This window comes from Solanum verrucosum, unplaced genomic scaffold (assembly GCF_900185275.1).
Source record: "Solanum verrucosum unplaced genomic scaffold, falcon-dt-bn FXZP01000276.1, whole genome shotgun sequence".
Lineage (NCBI taxonomy): Eukaryota > Viridiplantae > Streptophyta > Magnoliopsida > Solanales > Solanaceae > Solanum > Solanum verrucosum.
Window position 1 is genome coordinate 1,181,043 of NW_026019946.1, and position 20,495 is coordinate 1,201,537.

The following is a 20,495-nucleotide window of genomic DNA, read 5'->3' on the forward strand; positions in this document are numbered from 1 at the left end:
GATTATATTGTACAAATTCCTTCTAGAGCATCAACCTCTCAGATTAGAGAGGCTTATAGATGTGATAATATAAAAATTGATAACGATAATATTGCTAGACTTGTTCCCAGGCCTAGTTCAGATTTAGATATAACTGAATCTGAAATGAATTTTCCAGATGGATTAACTACTTAAAAATTTGTTTATGACGTCTTACAAACAAATTGATTTTAGCCCGGGTTCCCCGGCGAGAGCTAGAATCGCTAAAGATTTTTCAGCGAAAGAAATGGAAACTATTTAGAAAATGGTTTTTCAAGAATTTTAATAAAAATGAACAATATGAATTCCAAGAAGAATTTTATAAAAATTTGATGGATTCAAAAATTAATAAACTAGTTCCATTTGTTCCTTGGTTTATGTGTAAACATGTTCATAATTATATCTCTATGCTAAAAAGAGATTATACTTTAAGCAATGGAGAAATTACTACACGTGTTTTCCCTCCGTTACAATCTTTTCATATTACCAAAAATGATAAAGTCGTTAATTTTAATGTTTTTTCAAAATTATTTGAAAATAACACGGCTCTGGTTACTATACAACATGTTAATGCTATGATTAAGCAGAATAATTATGTTAATATATATATGAGTATCTTGGGTGATCATGTCATATCCTTACATGATAAAATAGACAAGATTATATCTCTATTACCTACCAAGGTTAAAGGTAAAGAAAAGCTTGCTCATAGCAGCCTACAGCCTCCACCGGAGATAGAAGATTTTAAGATCAAAGAATATTCAGATCTTCAAAACTTCTTAGGAAAAAAGTTCAAAGGGGGAGTACAACCTATAAATGTTGAAAACATTTCAGAGGGTGAACCTAGTTATGTTAATAACAACTTTTCTGATAATATTAATAAAATATCAGAAAAATACGCTAGGAAACCAGTTCAAAGGATGTTTTACTATCCTAGACCGACTCCTCAAGATGTTTTGTTGGAGGAACATGAACACATTATAACTAATAGTTATAGTGGTAAAGAAATTTATGAATGGAATATTGATGGTTATATCGACCGACAGATTTATACAACTGTTCATAGAATGCTCATGTATAGTACTATCTGTAAAGCTAATAAAAACAGTGATAAGACTATTGCTGATATGATAACTGCTGGTTTTACTGGCCAGTTAAAAGGCTGGTGGGATAATTATCTCAACCAAGACCAGAGAGATAAAGTTATGACAGCAGTAAAACAAGAGGGAGAGGGTATCTCTCAGAATGCAGTTTATACATTGGTTCTAAATATTATAGAACATTTCTCAGGAAGATGGTCGGATAATAGTGAGACCATAAGGACTTTGCATCAAAATTTGAGGTGTAAGACTCTTACATCATTCAGATTCTATAAAGATGTATTCTTGTGTAGAGTAATGGAATTACCAGAGTGTAATAGCGCTATTGGAAGTTCAAGTTTATTGATGGACTGCCAAGTCTGTTTGCCGAAAGAGTTCAGAAAGCAATCAGAGGAGATAATCCCAGTATCAATTATGATAACTTTACTTATGCAAAACTTATAAGTGCCTGTGTACAGGAAGGACTTTCCTTGTGCAATGAAATTAAGCTAAATCAGCAGATTAAGCGTCATCGCTTGAATGAAAGAAAACAATTAGGGGAGTTTTGCGAACAATTCGCATTTGATATTCCTAAGCAAAAGTCTAAGGACAAGGAATATATTCCTAAGAAAAAGAAAAAGTCTTTCATAAAAGATTATGAAAAATGGAAGAAAAAAAGAATCGAAAAGAAGATTAGAAGGGCTGAAGAAGGAAAAAGAGACTCTTCTAAAATAAGGAAAAAGTATCGTAAATCAGATACTTGCCACAAATGTGAAAGATTTGGTCATTATGCCAAAGACTGTCGAGTCAAGAAAAAGATTAAAAGCCTTGACATAGATGATAATATAAAGGATTCCTTATATAAGATTATGCTTCATTCTGGATCTGACAGATCAGACTCAGAATATGATAGCAATAGGTCCTCAACAAGTGAAGATCTTAAAGCTCTTCAACAAGAAAATTTTATGACCTCTGAAGATGATTGTTCACCTTGCCAACAAGGAATGGTATGTGAAAGAGAGAATGATGAAGATGATCTTTATAAGATCTATGATCAATTTAAAGAATTGAGTCTCAATGTCATTGATAATGATCAAGTTCTAGAACTCTTACAAAGTATTAAAGATCCAGACATAAAAGCTCAAATTATTGATAAAAATAGTAGTTCTTCTACTACCAAGAATAAGGAACATATTCCTAAGGAAATTCCTACTAAAGAGGGTTCATATACCATGGCAGAGGTTAAAAACCTCTTACTTGAAAGGAGAAAGTTGATCAGTTCTCCTACCACAATTAATGATCTAAAAGAAGAGATTAATAATCTCAAAAAAGACATTATTCGTCTTAAAGAAAAGAATGTGGTTATAGAAGTCAGAATGGATGCTCTTCAAACTCATCTAGATTTAGAAAATGTTTCTAAATCATCTTCCTCCATGGAAGAAGAAACTAATAGTCTTGATTTTATGAAAAATCTTTGTTTAAAAAATAATAAGACAGACTTTCTATACAGTCTTAAAGCTTTTACTTCGCAAAAGTTTTATACTAAAATTACTCTTCTAATAGATTATAATTATAAAAAAGAATTTATTGCTCTTATTGATAGTGCGGCTGATTTAAACTATATTCAAGAAGGACTTATACCTTCAAGGTATTTTCATAAAACTACTCATAGTCTTCTTTCTGCTAATAGTAGCAAAATGAATATTGAATTTAAATTACCCAAGGCTTTTATATGTAAAGGAAAGAGTTGTGTTCCACAAAGCTTTGTTTTAGTAAAAAATATTACCAATCAAATTATTTTGGGTGTTCCTTTTATAAATGATATCTTTCCACTTACTCATTGGGATAATAATAAGGTGGTAGGAACTTGGAATAACAAACCCTTTATACTAAAGTTCGTGACAAAATCATTTACTAGAATGATTAATGACTTAACTGGAAAATTATTGATTTCAAAGAATAATCAAGTCAATTTTATAAAGCAAGAAATTATTAGTATTGAAATTGGTAATATTTTACAAAATCCTAAATTACAGGAAAAGATTAATATCCTGGCCAAACAATTCTCTCTTGATATATGTTGAGATCATCCTAATGCTTTTTGGAACAGAAAAAAGCATGTTGTGAGTCTTCCATATGAAGATGACTTTGATGAGGATAATATTCCTACAAAAGCAAGGCCTTGTCAGATGAACTCTGAATATTTAGAGTTATGCAAGAAGGAAATTAGTTCTTTATTGCAAAAAGGCCTTATACGACAATCTAAATCTCCATGGTCTTGTACAACGTTCTATGTTAATAAACATGCAGAACAGGAAAGAGGAGCACCTCGCCTGGTAATCAATTATAAACCTCTTAATAAAGCATTAAGGTGGATAAGGTATTCGATTCCTAATAAAAAGGATTTATTAGACAGAGTTTATGATACTATTATATTCTCTAAATTTGATTTGAAATCAGGCTATTGGCAGATTCAGATAGCTGAGTCGGATAGGTTTAAAACCGCTTTTAATGTGCCGATGGGGCAATTCGAATGGAATGTTATGCCATTTGGTTTGAAAAATGCTCCATCCGAATTTCAGAAAATTATGAATGACATATTTATTCCTTATAGTAATTTTATCATAGTTTATATAGATGATATTCTTGTATTTTCTAAAAATATAGAAACTCACTTTAAACATTTAGAATTATTCAAAATGGGTTAGTTTTATCACAACCTAAAATGGCCTTATTTAAAACAAATATCAGATTCCTTGGTCATAATATTGAAAAGGGAAATATTAGTCCTATTAACATAAGTATTGAATTTGCTTCTAAATTTCCTGATGTTATTACTAACAAGACTCAGTTGCAGAGATTTCTTGGAAGTCTTAATTATATTACTCCTTTTGTAAAGGATTTAGCAAAAGATACATCTGTTTTATATGACAGGTTAAAAAAGAATCCTAAGGCTTGGTCCAATGATCATACTGAAGCAGTTAAAAGGATTAAGGAGAAGGTTAAAAATCTTCCATGTTTAACTTTGGCCAATCCAAATTGGGCAAAGACAGTAGAGACTGACGCTTCAGATATAGGATATGGTGGTGTTCTCAGGATATTGGGTGAGAACACCACCATATCCTATATCTGAAGCGTCAGTCTCTACTGTCTTTGCCCAATTTGGATTGGCCAAAGTTAAACATGGAAGATTTTTAACCTTCTCCTTAATCCTTTTAACTGCTTCAGTATGATCATTGGACCAAGCCTTAGGATTCTTTTTTAACCTGTCATATAAAACAGATGTATCTTTTGCTAAATCCTTTACAAAAGGAGTAATATAATTAAGACTTCCAAGAAATCTCTGCAACTGAATCTTGTTAGTAATAACATCAGGAAATTTAGAAGCAAATTCAATACTTCTGTTAATAGGACTAATATTTCCCTTTTCAATATTATGACCAAGGAATCTGATATTTGTTTTAAATAAGGCCATTTTAGTTTGTGATAAAACTAACCCATTTTGAATAATTCTAAATGTTTAAAGTGAGTTTCTATATTTTTAGAAAATACAAGAATATCATCTATATAAATTATTATAAAATTACTATAAGGTATGAATATATCGTTCATAATCTTCTGAAATTCAGAAGGAGCATTTTTTAATCCAAAAGGCATAACATTCCATTCGAATTGTCCCATTGGCACATTAAAGGATGTCTTGAACCTATCTGATTCAGATATTTGAATCTGCCAGTAACCTAATTTTAAATCAAACTTAGAGAATATAATAGCATCATAAACTCTATCTAATAAATCTTTCTTATTAGGAATGGGATACCTGATCCATCTTAATGCTTTATTAAGAGGTTTATAATTGATTACCAGGCGAGGAGCTCCCCTTTCTTGCTCTGCATGTTTATTAACATAGAAAGTTGTACAAGACCAAGGTGACTTGGATTGTCTTATAAGCCCTTTCTGAAGTAGTAAGCTAATTTCTTTTCTGCATAACTCTAAATATTCAGAGTTCATCTGGCAAGGCCTAGCCTTGGTGGGAATATTATTCTCATCAAAGTCATTCTCATAAGAAAGACTAATTACATGCTTTTTCGTGTTCCAAAAAGCATTAGGGTGATCTCCACATATATCAAGAGAGAATTGGTTGGATAAGATAGCAATCTTTTCTTGTAATTTAGGGTTTTGTAAAATCTGATCAACTTCTATGCTATTGATCTCTTGTTTTATAAAACTAACTTGATTATTTTTTGAAACCAATAATTTGGCAGTTAAATCATTTATCATTCTAGTAAAGGGCTTGGTAACAAACTCTAATATGAAAGGTTTGTTATTCCAAGTTCCAATAATTTTATTATTATCCCAATGGATTAGAGGGAAAATATCATTTATAAAAGGTACTCCCAAAATAATTTGGTTGGTGATATTTTTTACTAAAACAAAGCTTTGAGGGACACAACTTTTCCCTTTACAAATAAAAGCTTTAGGTAATTTAAATTCAATATTCATTTTGCTTCCATTAGCAGAGCGAAGACTATGAGTCGTTTTATGAAAATATCTTGAAGGTATAAGACCTTCTTGAATACAATTTAAATCAGCTGCACTATCAATAAGAGCAATAAATTCTTTTTTATAATTATAATCTATTAAAAGAGTGATTTTAGTATAAAACTTTTGAGAAGTAAAAGCTTTAAGACTATATAAAAAATATGTTTTATCATTTTTTAAATAAAGGTTTTTCATAAAATCAAGACTGTTGTTTTCTCCTTCTAAAGAAAAAGATGATTCAGAAGCATTATTCAAATCTTGGAGTGTCTGAATCGCATCTAGCCTTACCTCTATAACAACAATCTTTTCTTTAAGACGTATAATGTCTTCTTTGAGATTATTAATCTCTTCTTTCAAATCACTAATTGTAGTAGGAGAACTTATCATCTTCCTTCTTTCCAGTAGGAGGTTTTTTACCTCTGCCATAGTATATGAACCTTCTTTGGTTGCAATTTCTTTAGGAATATGATCCTTCTCCAAAATATGTTCCTTTTCTTTTGAATCACTGATCTTATCAATGATTTGAGCTCTAATTTCAGGATCCTTGATATTTTGTAAGAGTTCTATTATTTTGTCATTATCAATGACATTGAGACTCATTTCTTTAAATTGATCATAGATCTTATAAAGATCGTCTTCCTCTTTATCATCTTATTCACATGCCATTCCTTGTTGGCACGGTGAGCATTCATCTGCAGAAGTTAAATAATCTTCTTGTTGAAGAGCCTTAAGATCTTCACTTGTTGAAGTTTCTTCACTACTGCTATATTATGTCCCTGAGTCAGAATTAAGCATAATCTTATAAAGAGAGTCTTTAAGATTATCTTCTATGTCAAGGTTTTTAATTTTTTCCTTGACTCTGCAATCCTTGGCGTAATGACCAAATCTTCCACATTTGTGACAAGTATCTGATTTATTATAATTCTGGTGATACTTTTTCTTTCTTTTAGAAGAGTCTCATTTACCCTCCTCAGCTCTTCTTAGCTTCTTGTTGATTCTCTTCTTCTTCCATTTTTCATAATCTTTTTTGAAGATTTCTTCTTTTTATGAGGAGAATCATTGTCTTTTATTTTTTGTTTAGGAATATCAAATGCGAATTGTTCGCAGAATTCTCCTAATTGTTTCCTTTCATTTAAGCGATGTCGTTTAATCTGTTGATTCAACTTGCTTTCATTACATAGGGATAGACCTTCCTGTACACAAGCACTTATAAGTTTTCCATAAGTATAATCACCATAATTAATGCTATGATTATCTCCTCTAATGGCCTTCCTAACTCTTTCTGCAAATAAAGTCGGCAATCCATCTATAAATTTGGATTTCCAATGAGTGTTATTACACTCTGGTAATTCCATTACTCTACAAAGGAACACATCCTTATAATACCTGAATGATGTAAGGGTTTTACACCTTAGGTTTTGGAGAAGGGTTCTAATGGTCTCGCTATTATCTGACCATCTCCCTGAGAAATGTTCAATAATATTCAGAACTAGTGTATAAACTGCGTTCTGAGTAAATTGTTCTCCTTCTTGTTTTATTGCCAAAAGAACTTTATCCCTTTGTTCTTGGCTGAGATAATTATCCCACCATCCTTTCAATTGGCCAGTAAAACCTGCTGTTATCATATCAACAATAGTCTTATCACTATTCTTGTTGGTTTTACAGATAGTACTGTACATAAGCATTTTATGTACCGTTGTATAAATTTGTCTATCTATATAACCATCTATGTTCCATTCATAGATTTCTTTTCCATTATAACTATTAGTTATAATATGCTCATGTTCTTCAAGTAGAACATCTTGTGGAGTAGGTCTAGGATAATAGTACACCCTTTGAACTGGTTTCCTGGCATATTTTTCAGATATCTTATTAAGACTATCATAAAAATTCTTTTTATTGCTAGGTTCTCCTTAATCAAAGTTTTCAGCATTTAGAGGCTGAACTCCACCACCTTTAAATTTCTTATCTAAGAAATGTTCAAAATCTGAATAATCTTTAAACTTGAAGTTTTCAATTTCTGGTGGAGGTTGCAAACTGCTATGAGCAATTTTCTCTTTTCCTTTTGACTTAGTAGGTAAAAGGGAAATAATCTTATCAACTTTGTCATGTAAAGAGACAATATGATCACCCAAAATACTCATATAAATATTAGCATAATTATTCTGCTTAATCATGACATTAATATGCTGAGCAGTCACTAAAGCAGCGTCATTTTCAAATAATTTTGAAAAAGCATTAAAGTTACCAATCTTATCATTCTTATTAATTTGAAAAGACTGTTGCGGGGGAAAAACTGATTTAGTAATTTAATAATAATACATAGTATTACTATACATAGTAATAGTAAAAAAAAAACATTAAAAACAATATTATTTATTAAAAAGTTCTATTAATTTAACAAAATAATTTATGGGCCTTAATAACAAAATGAAAAGGAGAAAAATTAACTTAATATCAAATTACTACTAAATTAATAGTGCTTACTGAAAAAATGAAAAGAATTTTATGAACTTTATTTTTAGTATAAAACTTTAATTTTTTTAAAAACTAAACAGGCCATAGTAACATACTCTAAATATTATTTTAACAAGACAAATTGTAGACTTTGATAACAAAATGAAAAGATGAAAAACTTATTCGTATAAGTTTTTTTAAAAAACTAAACACCATAGTAACATACTCTAAATATTATTTTAACAAGACAAATTGTAGACTTTGATAACAAAATGAAAAGATGAAAAACTTATTCGTATAAGATTAATACTAAATTAACAGTACCTGGCAGAAAAAATTAAAAAGAATCTAATGAACTATATTTTAATATCAAACTTTAAAAAATTTAAAATTAGGTAGGGTGAATTTACGTGGGGTGGATCTATGTGGGATGAAGCAAGTTGAAAATAGAAATATTTGTTATGCGGGATAGGATGGATTGGAGTCTTTATGCGGATTTTCCCTCGCAAATCATGTTGTCATTACTGTCAGTTGCTATCAAACCTTTCAACTCAATTATTATAATTATATCCACTATTACTATCATTGTCACCTTAATCGCTACTATCAGTCACTATCACCACTACCTTCAATCACTACTACCAACCATCTCCACCGTTACAGCTAGCATCATCGTCAATTAGCACCAACATGTCGTTAATTAACACCGACATATCATCAATTATTACCATCAGTTACTAATATCAACTAACTTCATCATCACAATCATAAACACCGTTATCAGCTATAATCATCATCGCGTCGATCAATACAATATCAACCATCTTCACCATCACACTATCACCACCACCATTACTAATCACTAACACCAGCCATTATCCTCACCACTATCACTGAATATATTTTGTTTAAAAAATAGGCCGAAACAGGACGCTTAATTACCCGATTTCCAAACCAAACAGAGAACCCTCGAAACCACAAACCTCTTATCTAGAGGCGGATCTAGAATTTGGATGTCGTGGTGCCACATCGTCCAAGTAAGATAAACGAGTCGGTTCCTTCAATTTTAGATTACAATTCGGGCTATTTATCTTTATCGATTTAAATAAATAAATTGATCAAACATGCATGTTAGTAATATTTTCTTTTAGATATTTTGATATTAGAGATAACTAAACAAATCAATGTTTTATTTTAAGAAATTAGAGGCCTTAATCTCTAAAGCTTTGTGAAAAAAAGGACTTTCCACATCAAAATTTTGAACTTCTATGAACCATCTAATAGTGTTAACTTAATATATTCATATTTTATGTGTTGTTACAGATATATAATAGAAAAAGCAAAAAATTATAGTTTCAACCCAACCATTTTGCTTAGATCTCTAACCTAATAATATTCAGTAATCCGCACTACGCAAGCCTGGTGAAACGAGCTCGATTCAGAAGGCAAACCCTTTGCTTTTGCTGATAAGGGATTTCGAACTTGAGACCTCCAACATGGAAGTCCTATGATATGTGCCAATAAATAAATAAGTCGTTAGTTCAGTTAATGGTCATGTGAGTCGCACGTGCTAGTTGTTAGTCGGTTAACACTGTAGCCCAGTTAGTTATAACTAACTATGGGAGCTTGCTTTTAATTCACATGTATAAATAAGAGATCAACCCCAATTGTAAAGGTATCCAATTGTAAAAGATCAATAACAGTTCTCTCTCTTTCTCTTCTCAATTCCTCTGTTCTACAGGACCAGTTGTTCAAGAGCAATTGCTCTTTAGGCTTAGTTCAATTTCTTTCCCAATTTATCGGTACGCATCATTAGTATCAGAGCAAGTGATTCTCTGATCTGTAACAATGGGAGATCACAATGCTCGGATGCAGGAGCTACGCAAGGAAGTTGACAGTCTCAAACACTCCATGAAAGGTGTAACCAGCTCTGTTGCAGAGATTCGACAATCAGTGGATGCTAGTGTGGCTCAAGCCATGGATAAATTTCGAAGGTTGTTCGCGACGTCTATGAACAACAATGGAAGTACCAGACCAGCAGCTGAAGGAGTTCCTAGAGATGGAAATAGATCAGAAAATTATCACTTGCCAACTCGTAACTATCAGATGGATTTCACTAAATTTGATGGACAGGGGTTGAGGGAATGGATTTACAGATGTGAACAGTTCTTCGATGTAGACGAAACTCCAGATGACTCAAGGGTTAAGTTGGCATCTTGCAATTTCGAGGGTAAAGCACTCCAATGGCACCAATCTTATATGAAGCACCGAATTTCCAGAGAATGGCCACGATGGACTGAGTATGTCGGAAGTCTCTTTGCCAGGTTTGGAGCTGAACTATTTGACGATCCAATGGGTGATTTCAAGGATTTGAGACAGGTAAACTCTGTTCAAGACTATGTCGATCTTTTTGATGAACTGCTCACTAGGGTTGAATTATCAGAAGACCAGATTATTAGTTGCTTTGTTAGAGGATTGAAACCAGAAATAGGTTTACCTGTTAAGATGCTCGCACCAAGGTCACTAGCTAAAGCAATTAATCTAGCTAGAATACAGGAACAAACACTAGTTGTCCAAAAGCAAGTGTTTTCTGAACCATCAGTACTTTCCAATCCCAAAAATATACACAGATTTGTTGCTAATAACTCTTCTTTTTCCTATGTATCCAACCAACCAACGAAGCATAACCCAATTACTTCTAAATTTCAAAACCCCACCTTGGCCAACAATCCAAAACCTCAACTTAAACATGCCAAATTGTTGTCACCAGCTGAAATGGAGGAAAGAAGGAGTAAGGGTCTGTGTTTTAACTGTGATGAAAAATACAGTTATGGTCATGTTTGTAAGAAAAAGAGGCAACTATTCTACATGGAAGTAGAAGAAGGAGAAGGAGAACCCAAAGAAATGGAAGATGACATAATGGTAGACCCAACTGAATTTTTTACCATGATTGGTCAAGGCCTAGAGACTGATAATGAAGGGGCCATTTTAACTCATGTATCTGTACATGCTATGAATGGATCCCATGATTTTAGAACCATGCGAGTTACTATGTCGGTGAAGGGCAAGGTAGTACATGTGTTGATTGATACGTGCAGCACACACAATTTCCTTGACTTGAATACAGCAAAGAAGTTGGGGTGTGTGATGATAGCTATCTCACCTTTTGCTGTATCAGTTGCTGATGGCAAGAAAATCCAGAGCAATTATGTGTGCAAGAAGCTGGCTTGGAAAATGCAAGGGGTTTCATTTGATTCTGACATGTTAGTTTTGCCTATTGGTGGATGCAACATGGTTTTGGGAATTCAGTGGTTGATAACATTAGGAGACATTATGTGGAATTTCAGGAGGTTAAAAATGGAGTTCACTATTATGGGGCGCAAAATTTCCTTAAGAGGAATACAACCTGCTGCAGTAAAGATGGTTCATCAGGACAACATGGACAAGTTGCTAGCAAAACCAGCTGAGCTTTGTATGATTTCGTTTGGGGTTTATAAAGAGGAGAAAAGTGGCAGCCTGTTATCAATTGAGGCAGTTCCAGACAGTGATGTAGAAGGGGTTAATGATCTGGAGTGCATCTTACAGGAATATAGTGATTTGTTCGAGGTTCCCAAAGACCTACCACCATCTAGATTCCATGATCACAAGATTATATTGCAAGATGGGACGTCTCCTATAAACATTAGACCATACAGATATCCTACAGCACAAAAGGATGAAATTGAGAGGATGGTGGAGGACATGCTTCATTCGGGGGTAATTAGGCATAGTACCAATCCCTACTCCTCACCTATTGTCATGGTGAAGAAAAAAGATGGTACTTGGAGAATGTGTGTAGACTATAGAGAACTGAATAGTCATACTGTGAAAGATAAATTTCCTATTCCAGTGATTGAAGAGTTATTGGATGAACTCCATGGTGCTAAGTATTTTTCTTTTTTTTGAAATAGGTAACTTTGTATTCACACAAAAGACCTCATCAAAATCGATGAGGTGGGATTTACAAACCCCCAAGGGGTGCCATCATACTCAAATCCAAAAAGACAAAACTAACTTTACAATTGGCTTTTAAACTCCACAAGGCTATCTACTTCCCCCACTAAATTTTGCTTACACCAAAAATACAAAAGACTAAGGCATTTCATCTTGATCTCCTCTGGGCTGCTAACCTTTCCTTCAAAACATCTCCCATTCCTTTCCTTCCATAGTGTCCACCATATGCAAGCAGGGATATTTTTCCACCAGTCTTCTTTTGATCCTCTCTTTCCGATTCCTTGCCAGTGTGTTAGGACCTCAAAAGTGGTTCTGGGCATTGTCCAGTTAACCCTGAGTATACAAACGAACATGTTCCACAAATCTGTAGCTATCTTGCAATGCAGAAACAAATGACCATTTACTTCAGCCTTCTGTCCGCACATGTAGCACTTTGAACAGATCTGTATACCTCTTCTTTGTAGCACTTCATGGGTGAGACAAGCTCTTCTAATTACCAACCAAGTGAAACATGCAACTTTTAAAGGAACCTTAATTTTCCAAATTAATTTCCAAGGCCAAACTGTTGTCAGGAGATGATTGGTATTCCTCTCCCAATAGCATGATTTAACTGTAAAAACCCCTCTGCTATGCAGTCTCCAAACTGGTTTGTCCGGCTCTGTAACAGTGCCTGGAAACAAGTTTAAAGCATGCAGTAGGTCTGCTACTCTTCCAACCTCCCAATCATTTAGAGCCCTTCTGAACATAAGGTCCCAACCTTGAGGGGTCCACATTTGCGCTATAGTGTCATTCTGCTGTAGACTGATAATGTACAGATCGGGAAAAAGTATCCTCAGATTTACGTCACCTAACCAGGTCTCATTCCAGAAACTGGTCTTCAAACCATTCCCCACTCTGAAGGTCACCTTTGCACTGAAATCAGGCCACATCCTCCTGATGGTTTTCCATACAGAGCACCCAAAGGTGCCATTCACCTCTTCAGTTATCCAGTTGCTTTGTAGGTCATATTTCTCTGCAATAAACCTCCTCCATAATGCCATATCTTCACAACAGAATCTCCACAACCATTTTTGCAGCAGGCTAGTGTTCTGAGTACTCAATTTCTTAATGCCCAGACCTCCTTGTGCTTTGCTCATTGTCACCTCTTCCCATTTAACCAGGTTGTATCATTGCTTCTCTTTATTTCCTTGCCAGAGGAAGACCCTTCTCAGCTTGTTGAGTTTCTTTCCAATACTTTTTGGTAGTGGGAAAAGACTTAGCATATAAGTCGGAAGTGCATCCAGAACTGATTTTATGAGAGTCAATCTACCTCCCAGGGATATATATTGACTCTTCCACCTTGTCAGCTTTCTTTCACTTCTCTCCAGAACTTCACTCCATACTTCCAATTTTTTGTTCTTGGCGCCCAGGGGCATCCCCAGGTATTTGGTGGGAAGAGAAGCTACTTGGCAGCCCAGGTTGTCGGCAAGGCCTTGCATGTCATTTACTTGATTAACCGGGAACAAACAACTCTTCTGCCAGTTTACATGTAGTCCTGATATGCCTTCAAAAATGGTTAGTATTGCCCTTAAATGTCTAATTTGCGACACTTCTGCACCACAAAACACTAAAGAGTCGTCCGCATAGAGAAGGTGTGTGACCTCCATATTATTGGCTCTGTTTGTGTGTGCACCAAAACCTCTTATCCACCCCATTTCATTTGCCTTTCTGACCATGTAGTTGAGTCCCTCCATTGCTAGGAGAAATAAGAAAGGAGACATGGGATCTCCTTGTCTCAATCCCCTTTGTGATTGAAAAAAACCTTCAGGACTCCCATTTATAATGATTGAGAACTTCACTGTTGACACGCAAAACTTGATCCAATTCACCCATTTCCTCCCAAACCCCATTTCACTCAGAACTTTCCAGAGGTAGTTCCAGTTGACATGATCATATGCCTTCTCTATATCCAATTTGCATAGGATACCTGGTATCTTTTGTTTTTCCCTGGAGTCCACCAGCTCATTTGCCAACAAAGAGGCATCCATTATTTGTCTGTCCTTCAAAAAAGCCATTTGGTGCTCATCAATCAGTCTCCCCATCACTGTTTTCATTCTCTCGGTGATCAGCTTAGCGATGATTTTGTACATTCCACCAATCAAACTTATTGGCCTAAAATCCTTGAGTTCCGCAGCTCCGAGCTTCTTGGGGATTAATACCACAAAAGTGGCATTCAAGGATCTTTCAAACACTTCATTCTGATGGAAATTGTGGATTGTTTGCATCGCATCACTCTTTATGATCCCCCAACACTCCTTGAAAAAAAGCATAGTAAAACCATCTGGACCAGGGGCTTTGTCTCCATCGCACAATTTGAGAATGTGTGCCACTTCCTCTTCTGAAAATGGTCTCTGCATCCATTCCTGCTCCTCTTGGCTTATTCTTGGGCAATTTGTCATCACAAATGATGGCCTCCAACTTTTTGATACAGTGTATAGCTGCTTGTAGAACTCTGTTATATGATCTTTGATTTCTTTTGGATCTTTATTCTCCTCCCCATTGATAATCAGCCTGTCGATGGTGTTGCACCTCCTATGAGCTGTTGCTACTCTTTGAAAGAACTTGGTATTATTATCACCTTGTTTCAGCCACAACACTCTGGACTTTTGTCTCCACCTGGATTCTTCATTCTTCGCTAATTCTTCTAACTCGACTAGAACTGTTGCTCTAATCATCATCTCATCCTCTGTCAGCACCCTATCATTCTGGATCAGATCCATCTCAGCTAGCTCACTTAACAAGTTGTTCTTCTTGTTGTTAAGTTCCCCGAAAGTTACACTGCTCCAATCTTTAAGTTTCTATTTTAGCATCTTTAGCTTCATACTGAATTTGAAATCTGGGCATCCGTCCACAACAAAACCATTCCACCAGTTCTGGACTAGATCTTTGAAACCTTCTACATTAAGCCACCAGTTCTCAAATTTGAAGTATGCCTTCCTCTGTTCCCAATCACCACATTGTAGCATATAACTGGATTGTGATCAGATATAACTCTAGGCATAATTTGTTGCCTTATGTTTCTGAATTGTACTTCCCACTCAATTGAATAGAGAAACCTGTCCAGTCTCGCAGCACTGTCGTGGCCAGCCCCTTTGTACCAGGTAAAGGTCCCACCATTTAGATGAGGGTCATGTAACTCCATATCCTCTATCCAACTCGAGAAATCAGCCATTACATTGGTTATTCTTCTGCATCCTCTCCTTTCTGCCATTGTTCTGACAGTGTTGAAGTCCCCACAGGTGACCCAGGGGCCTCCACATAGCTCCCTAACTGCTGCAATTTCTTCCCAGCACTCCAGTTTCTCAGCTCTGGTGTGTGGAGCATATACACCAGTAAGAAACCAACAAAAACCATCGTGAACAGCTTCAAATTTGTAAGTGATTGAGTATTTGCCTTCCTCCACACAACTACCCGTCCATACTCTTGAGTCCCACATAATTAGTATCCCCCCACTACTACCATCAGCTTCAGCATACCCACATTTCATCCATCTACTAGACCACAATTGTTTGGCTATCCCCTCTACATCTTTACGGATTTTTGTCTCTTGAAGGCAATAAACATCAGCTCTCCATTTTAGAAGAGAGCTCTTAACCAGATTCCTTGCTGAAATCTTGTTAATCCCCCTGACGTTCCATGATAAAATATTTACTTTCATTTAAAAGTTAGTGATAGGACTCTCCCTCTGTTCCTTGCACCTTCGACCTCCTCGTTCAGATCTGACTGTAAGTTCTTCAACTCATTCTTGCCAATTCCTCTGTGACGAGGTGTTGACACTGCACTGTTTGCCCCTTTCTTTTCCATCACACTCTTCCTTTCATCGAGCTTCATTAGTAATGCATGTGTTTCTTCCCTGAAACCTTCGAATGCCACTCCATAAGTTTTACTGAGCTCCAAAATATGTGACTTTATCCAACTGGATGCTTCAAACTCGCTGTCTGTATGGTACCCAAGGTTTTGTATAGAAACCGGCTCCGCATCGTGAATCTGTTGAATTTGCATGCCTCCTTCCACTAGTTCTTGTACCCCTGAAATCTCCCCAAAATCCTTAGAATGATCAATCCCCTTTGCTTTGTTGCAGAGTAGTTCAACAGCCTCTTTCGTCTTGTTTATCGGCTCTCTGTTTTTAGCTGAGATGTCGGTGTTTTCCACCATACTCGAGGTTTCCCATTTGTTGTAAGCCTGTAAGAATTGCATCGCTAATTCTTTGATGCCACTTAACCCTTCTAGAAATTCCCCCTGTTTTTCACTTGCCAGGTCAAACTTTTTATTGACCAGGCCCCCCTCTTTATTTTGTTCTGGCCCCAATCTTAGAATTGGGCTTTGTTTTGAGTTGGGCTCGCCCCGGCCCACTATTTCGTTTGACTTGGAGGACTGCCCACATGCCTCTGCCACAACACATGCTCTGCCAGCTGTAGCAGTTACTTTTTGACTTTGCAGAGGAGCCTCACCTTTACCCAGTGGTTTTCCACCTCGTGACTGCTGGGTATTGATCTCGGAGTTCAGGTCTTCTCCGGCAAATACTCTTACCGGCGATTCTGCCCAAATTTGCATCGTGTAGCATATTCCGCCCCCATCGATGGTCACTTCTTTGGGTATGTCTGCTCCATCTCCTTTGATTCTGATTCTTGCCCATTTGAGATGATTCCTCAATTGGGTTTCCTCTTCCGTCTCTACCCACCCCCCGCAGAAATCTCCGATGACCTTGAAAATTTTCTGATCCCAAAAATGCAAAGGCAAACCTACAATTTTTACCCAAGTTGAATTTTCTTTACTCCTTCCGCATCTCGTACCTATTGTTGGATTCCACCATTGGAGGATAACTGGACTATTCCTCCACTCCCAATCCCCTTCAATCACTTGCTCTGCTGTGACCCTAAGTGCAAACTCAAATAGAAAGAAGTCATTGCCCATTTCGTAGATGTTCAAGTTGTGTGTTTGTTTCCACAGTCGATTAGCCCATCCCCTGATTTCTGACAGGGTCACTATCTCTCCGGCTCTAGGTTCAAATGCACCCACCAAACTTCTCTTTAGAACTTCACTGTACTCCTCTGGATCATTGTTGATAAAGATTGTATCCCCTTTTAGAGCTGCCTTCTCTTTTTCAGCAAGTTTTGAATCTTTATTAGCCCATTTAATGCTCCTTAGCACTGTAGCATATGGAATGTCTCTGCTCACCAGCCTGTGATTGCCCCCATTCATTAACTTTCTACGACTATTAATGAATCTTCCAACCTTTTCCGCAAAGCTCAACCACCCTGAGTTAAAATTTAATTCAGGAATGATGATAACTTCCCTCCTCCTGCCTTTTACATTTATTAAACTGATGTAGAGCCCATATTTATTGTAGTTCCTCGAACAAAAAACTTCTGAGAACCCATCTTTTTTCTTCCATCTCTTCACCATATTCCCCCTTGTCATTGATGCCTCCCGTAAAATCTGCACGATCCATTCCATTGACTTCTCATTAAAAGTCGTTCTCGTAATAGATTTTCTATTTCTTTCCGTCCAGTCGTACCATGCTCCCGCCGTACCAGGTGTTCTTGTGATGTCGTAGGACTTGAATCCAACTGCAAAGTATATACTATCTTCCATTTGGAACTCGCCTGCAAGGACAGTGAGAAAGAAAAGAAAAAAAGAAAAGAGAAAATGAAATCCGGTGATCAGAAGGATCACCGGAAGACGTAGGGGAGGGGGTCCTGCTGATTTAGACCATTCCTCGGTTATTGTGTCTGAGAGCTCTTTTCACTTATTTCTAATTGAACAAATTGTTTAACTATGCTAAGTATTTTTCTAAATTGGATTTAAGATCTGGCTACCATTAGATCAGGATGTTTGAATCTGATATTCCAAAAACTGTATTTCGAACACATCAGGGCAATTATGAATTTATGGTCATGCCTTTTGGCTTAACCAATGCCCCTTCCACATTTCAGAGCCTCATGAACCAGATTTTTCAACCATATCTCAGAAAATTCATACTTGTATTTTTTGATGATATTCTAGTCTATAGCCAAAGCTGGAATGCTCACATGTCTCACTTAAGGGAAACTTTCAGGATACTGAGATCCCATGTGTTGTTTGTGAAGAAAAGCAAATGTGCCTTTGGTGCTCAGCAGATTGACTACCTAGGCCACATGATTTCTGAATCAGGCGTAGCTATGGACACCCATAAGGTGGAAGCAGTGTTGAATTGGCCTCAACCAATTACTCTTAAGGCCTTGAGGGGGTTCCTTGGCCTTGTTGGTTACTATAGAAGATTTATACAAGGTTTTGGGATCACTGCTAGACCTCTGTATGATCTCCTTAAGAAGGGCACTTTTCACTGGAGTCCAACAGCTTCTACAACTTTTGAAGAACTGAAAGTTGCCATTACCTCAGCACATGTGTTGGCCCTCCCAAATTTTTCCAAGAGTTTTGTGGTAGAAAACGATGCATCTGGAGGAGGGATTGGAGCTGTGTTGCTTCAAGACAATAGACCAATTGCTTTTTTCAGTCAAGGGTTATGTGCAAAGAATCAAGCCTTATCAGTCTATGAGAGAGAGTTACTTGCATTGGTATCTGCAGTACAGAAATGGAGACCATACCTATTGGGCAGACAATTTGTGATTAAGACTGATCACCATAGCCTAAAGTACCTGTTAGAACAGAGAATTACTACACCAAGTCAGCAGAAGTGGTTGATTAAGCTGCTTGGCTATGACTATTTTATTGATTATAAGAAAGGGAAAGATAGTGTGGTAGCCGATGCCCTTTCAAGGAAGGATGATCTCGTTCAGCTTAACAGTATCTCTGGAGTGGAGTCTCAACTATTAGAAGCAGTCAAGGCTTCTTGGTCACAAGACCCTTCCTTACAGAAGTTGATCCATCAGATTCAGGGAGCAGGAGGTCATAAGCCCTATTTTAAGTTTCATACTGGGCTGTTAAGTAAGAAGGGCAAGATAATAGTTGGCTCTGTCCCTACTCTAAAGAAAGACCTGATGGATTTCTATCACACCAGTTCTAGAGGTAGTCATTCAGGCATGAGGGCGACTCTACAACGATTAAAGCAGGATTTCTACTGGAGGGGCATGAAACCTGATGTTTATTCATTTGTTAGGCACTGTGAGGTTTGTCAACAATGTAAGGGTGAGAATGTTGCATACCCTGGCCTGCTACAACCTTTGCCTATTCCTGATAAGATGTGGCAAGATATCTCCATGGACTTCATTGAGGGTCTTCCTAAGGCTGCAGGCAAGGAAGCTATTTTTGTGGTGGTTGATAGACTGAGTAAAGCTGCCCACTTCATGGCCTTAAAGCATCCGTACACAGCTTTAGAGGTAGCTCAGTTGTTTATGGACGGGGTGTTCAAACTTCATGGCATGCCCAAGACAATTGTATCTGACAGAGATGTTATGTTCACTAGCAAATTTTGAAAGGAGTTGTTTAGACTGCAAAAGGTGTCTCTTCTCACTTCGACGGCCTACCACCCACAAACTGATGGCCAAACAGAAGTGGTTAACAGGTGTTTAGAAGGGTATCTGAGATGTATGACTTTTGATAAGCCTAAAGAGTGGCCTCAATGGCTCTCACTGGCTGAATGGTGGTACAACACCACCTTCCACACCTCTATCAACTTAACTCCTTATGAGGTGGTTTATGGACAGAAACCACCACCCCTTCTCCCTTACATGGCATTTTAATCTAAGTTGGATCTCGTGGATAGAAGTCTACAAGCTAGGGAGGCTACTCTAAGGAGTCTCAAGTCTCATTTGGCAAGAGCTCAGAACAGGATGAAAACACAAGCAGATAAAGGAAGGACTGAAAGGGAGTATGCAGTAGGAGATTGGGTATATGTGAAGTTAGAGCCATACAGACAAGTATCATTGAAAGCTCACACCTTCCAGAAGTTGGCGGCAAAGTTTTTTGGACCTTTTCAAATCATAGCAAGAGTGGGTTCTGTTGCTTATACTCTCGTTTTGCCCCCTAATGCTAAGGTCCATCCTACTTTCCACATCTCTCAGCTCAAGAGAAAGTTGGGCGATCACACTGCTTCTATTGTTCTACCTTTGGTTCGCTCAGATGATGGACATGTGTTGCTGGCACCAGAAGCTATTCTTGACAGGCGATTGATCAAACGACATGGCAAACCACTTACTCAATTGTTGATCAAGTGGTTTAACACGGCTGAGGAAGACAGTACCTGGGAGGATTATCAGTCATTCATTCAACAATTTCCTTCTTTTCATCCTTGAGGACAAGGATGATCTCAAGGAGGGAGTATTGATATGTGTCAATAAATAAATAAGTCGTTAGTTCGGTTAGTGGTCATGTGAGTCGCACGTGCTAGTTGTTAGTCGATTAACACTGTAGCCCAGTTAGTTATAA

At 36.7% G+C, this 20,495-nt stretch overlaps 2 protein-coding genes across 2 annotated transcripts; one reads left to right on the forward strand and one right to left on the reverse strand.

Moving 5' to 3' along the window:
* Window positions 1-9,944: 9,944 nt before the first annotated feature.
* LOC125809928 (uncharacterized) lies at window positions 9,945-12,041 on the forward strand. The gene has a single exon (XM_049489463.1). The coding sequence runs from the start codon at window positions 9,945-9,947 to the stop codon at window positions 12,039-12,041; it is 2,097 nt and encodes a 698-aa protein (XP_049345420.1).
* Window positions 12,042-15,024: 2,983 nt separating this feature from the next.
* LOC125809948 (uncharacterized) lies at window positions 15,025-15,786 on the reverse strand. The gene has a single exon (XM_049489487.1). The coding sequence runs from the start codon at window positions 15,784-15,786 to the stop codon at window positions 15,025-15,027; it is 762 nt and encodes a 253-aa protein (XP_049345444.1).
* Between the last annotated feature and the right edge of the window lie 4,709 nt (window positions 15,787-20,495).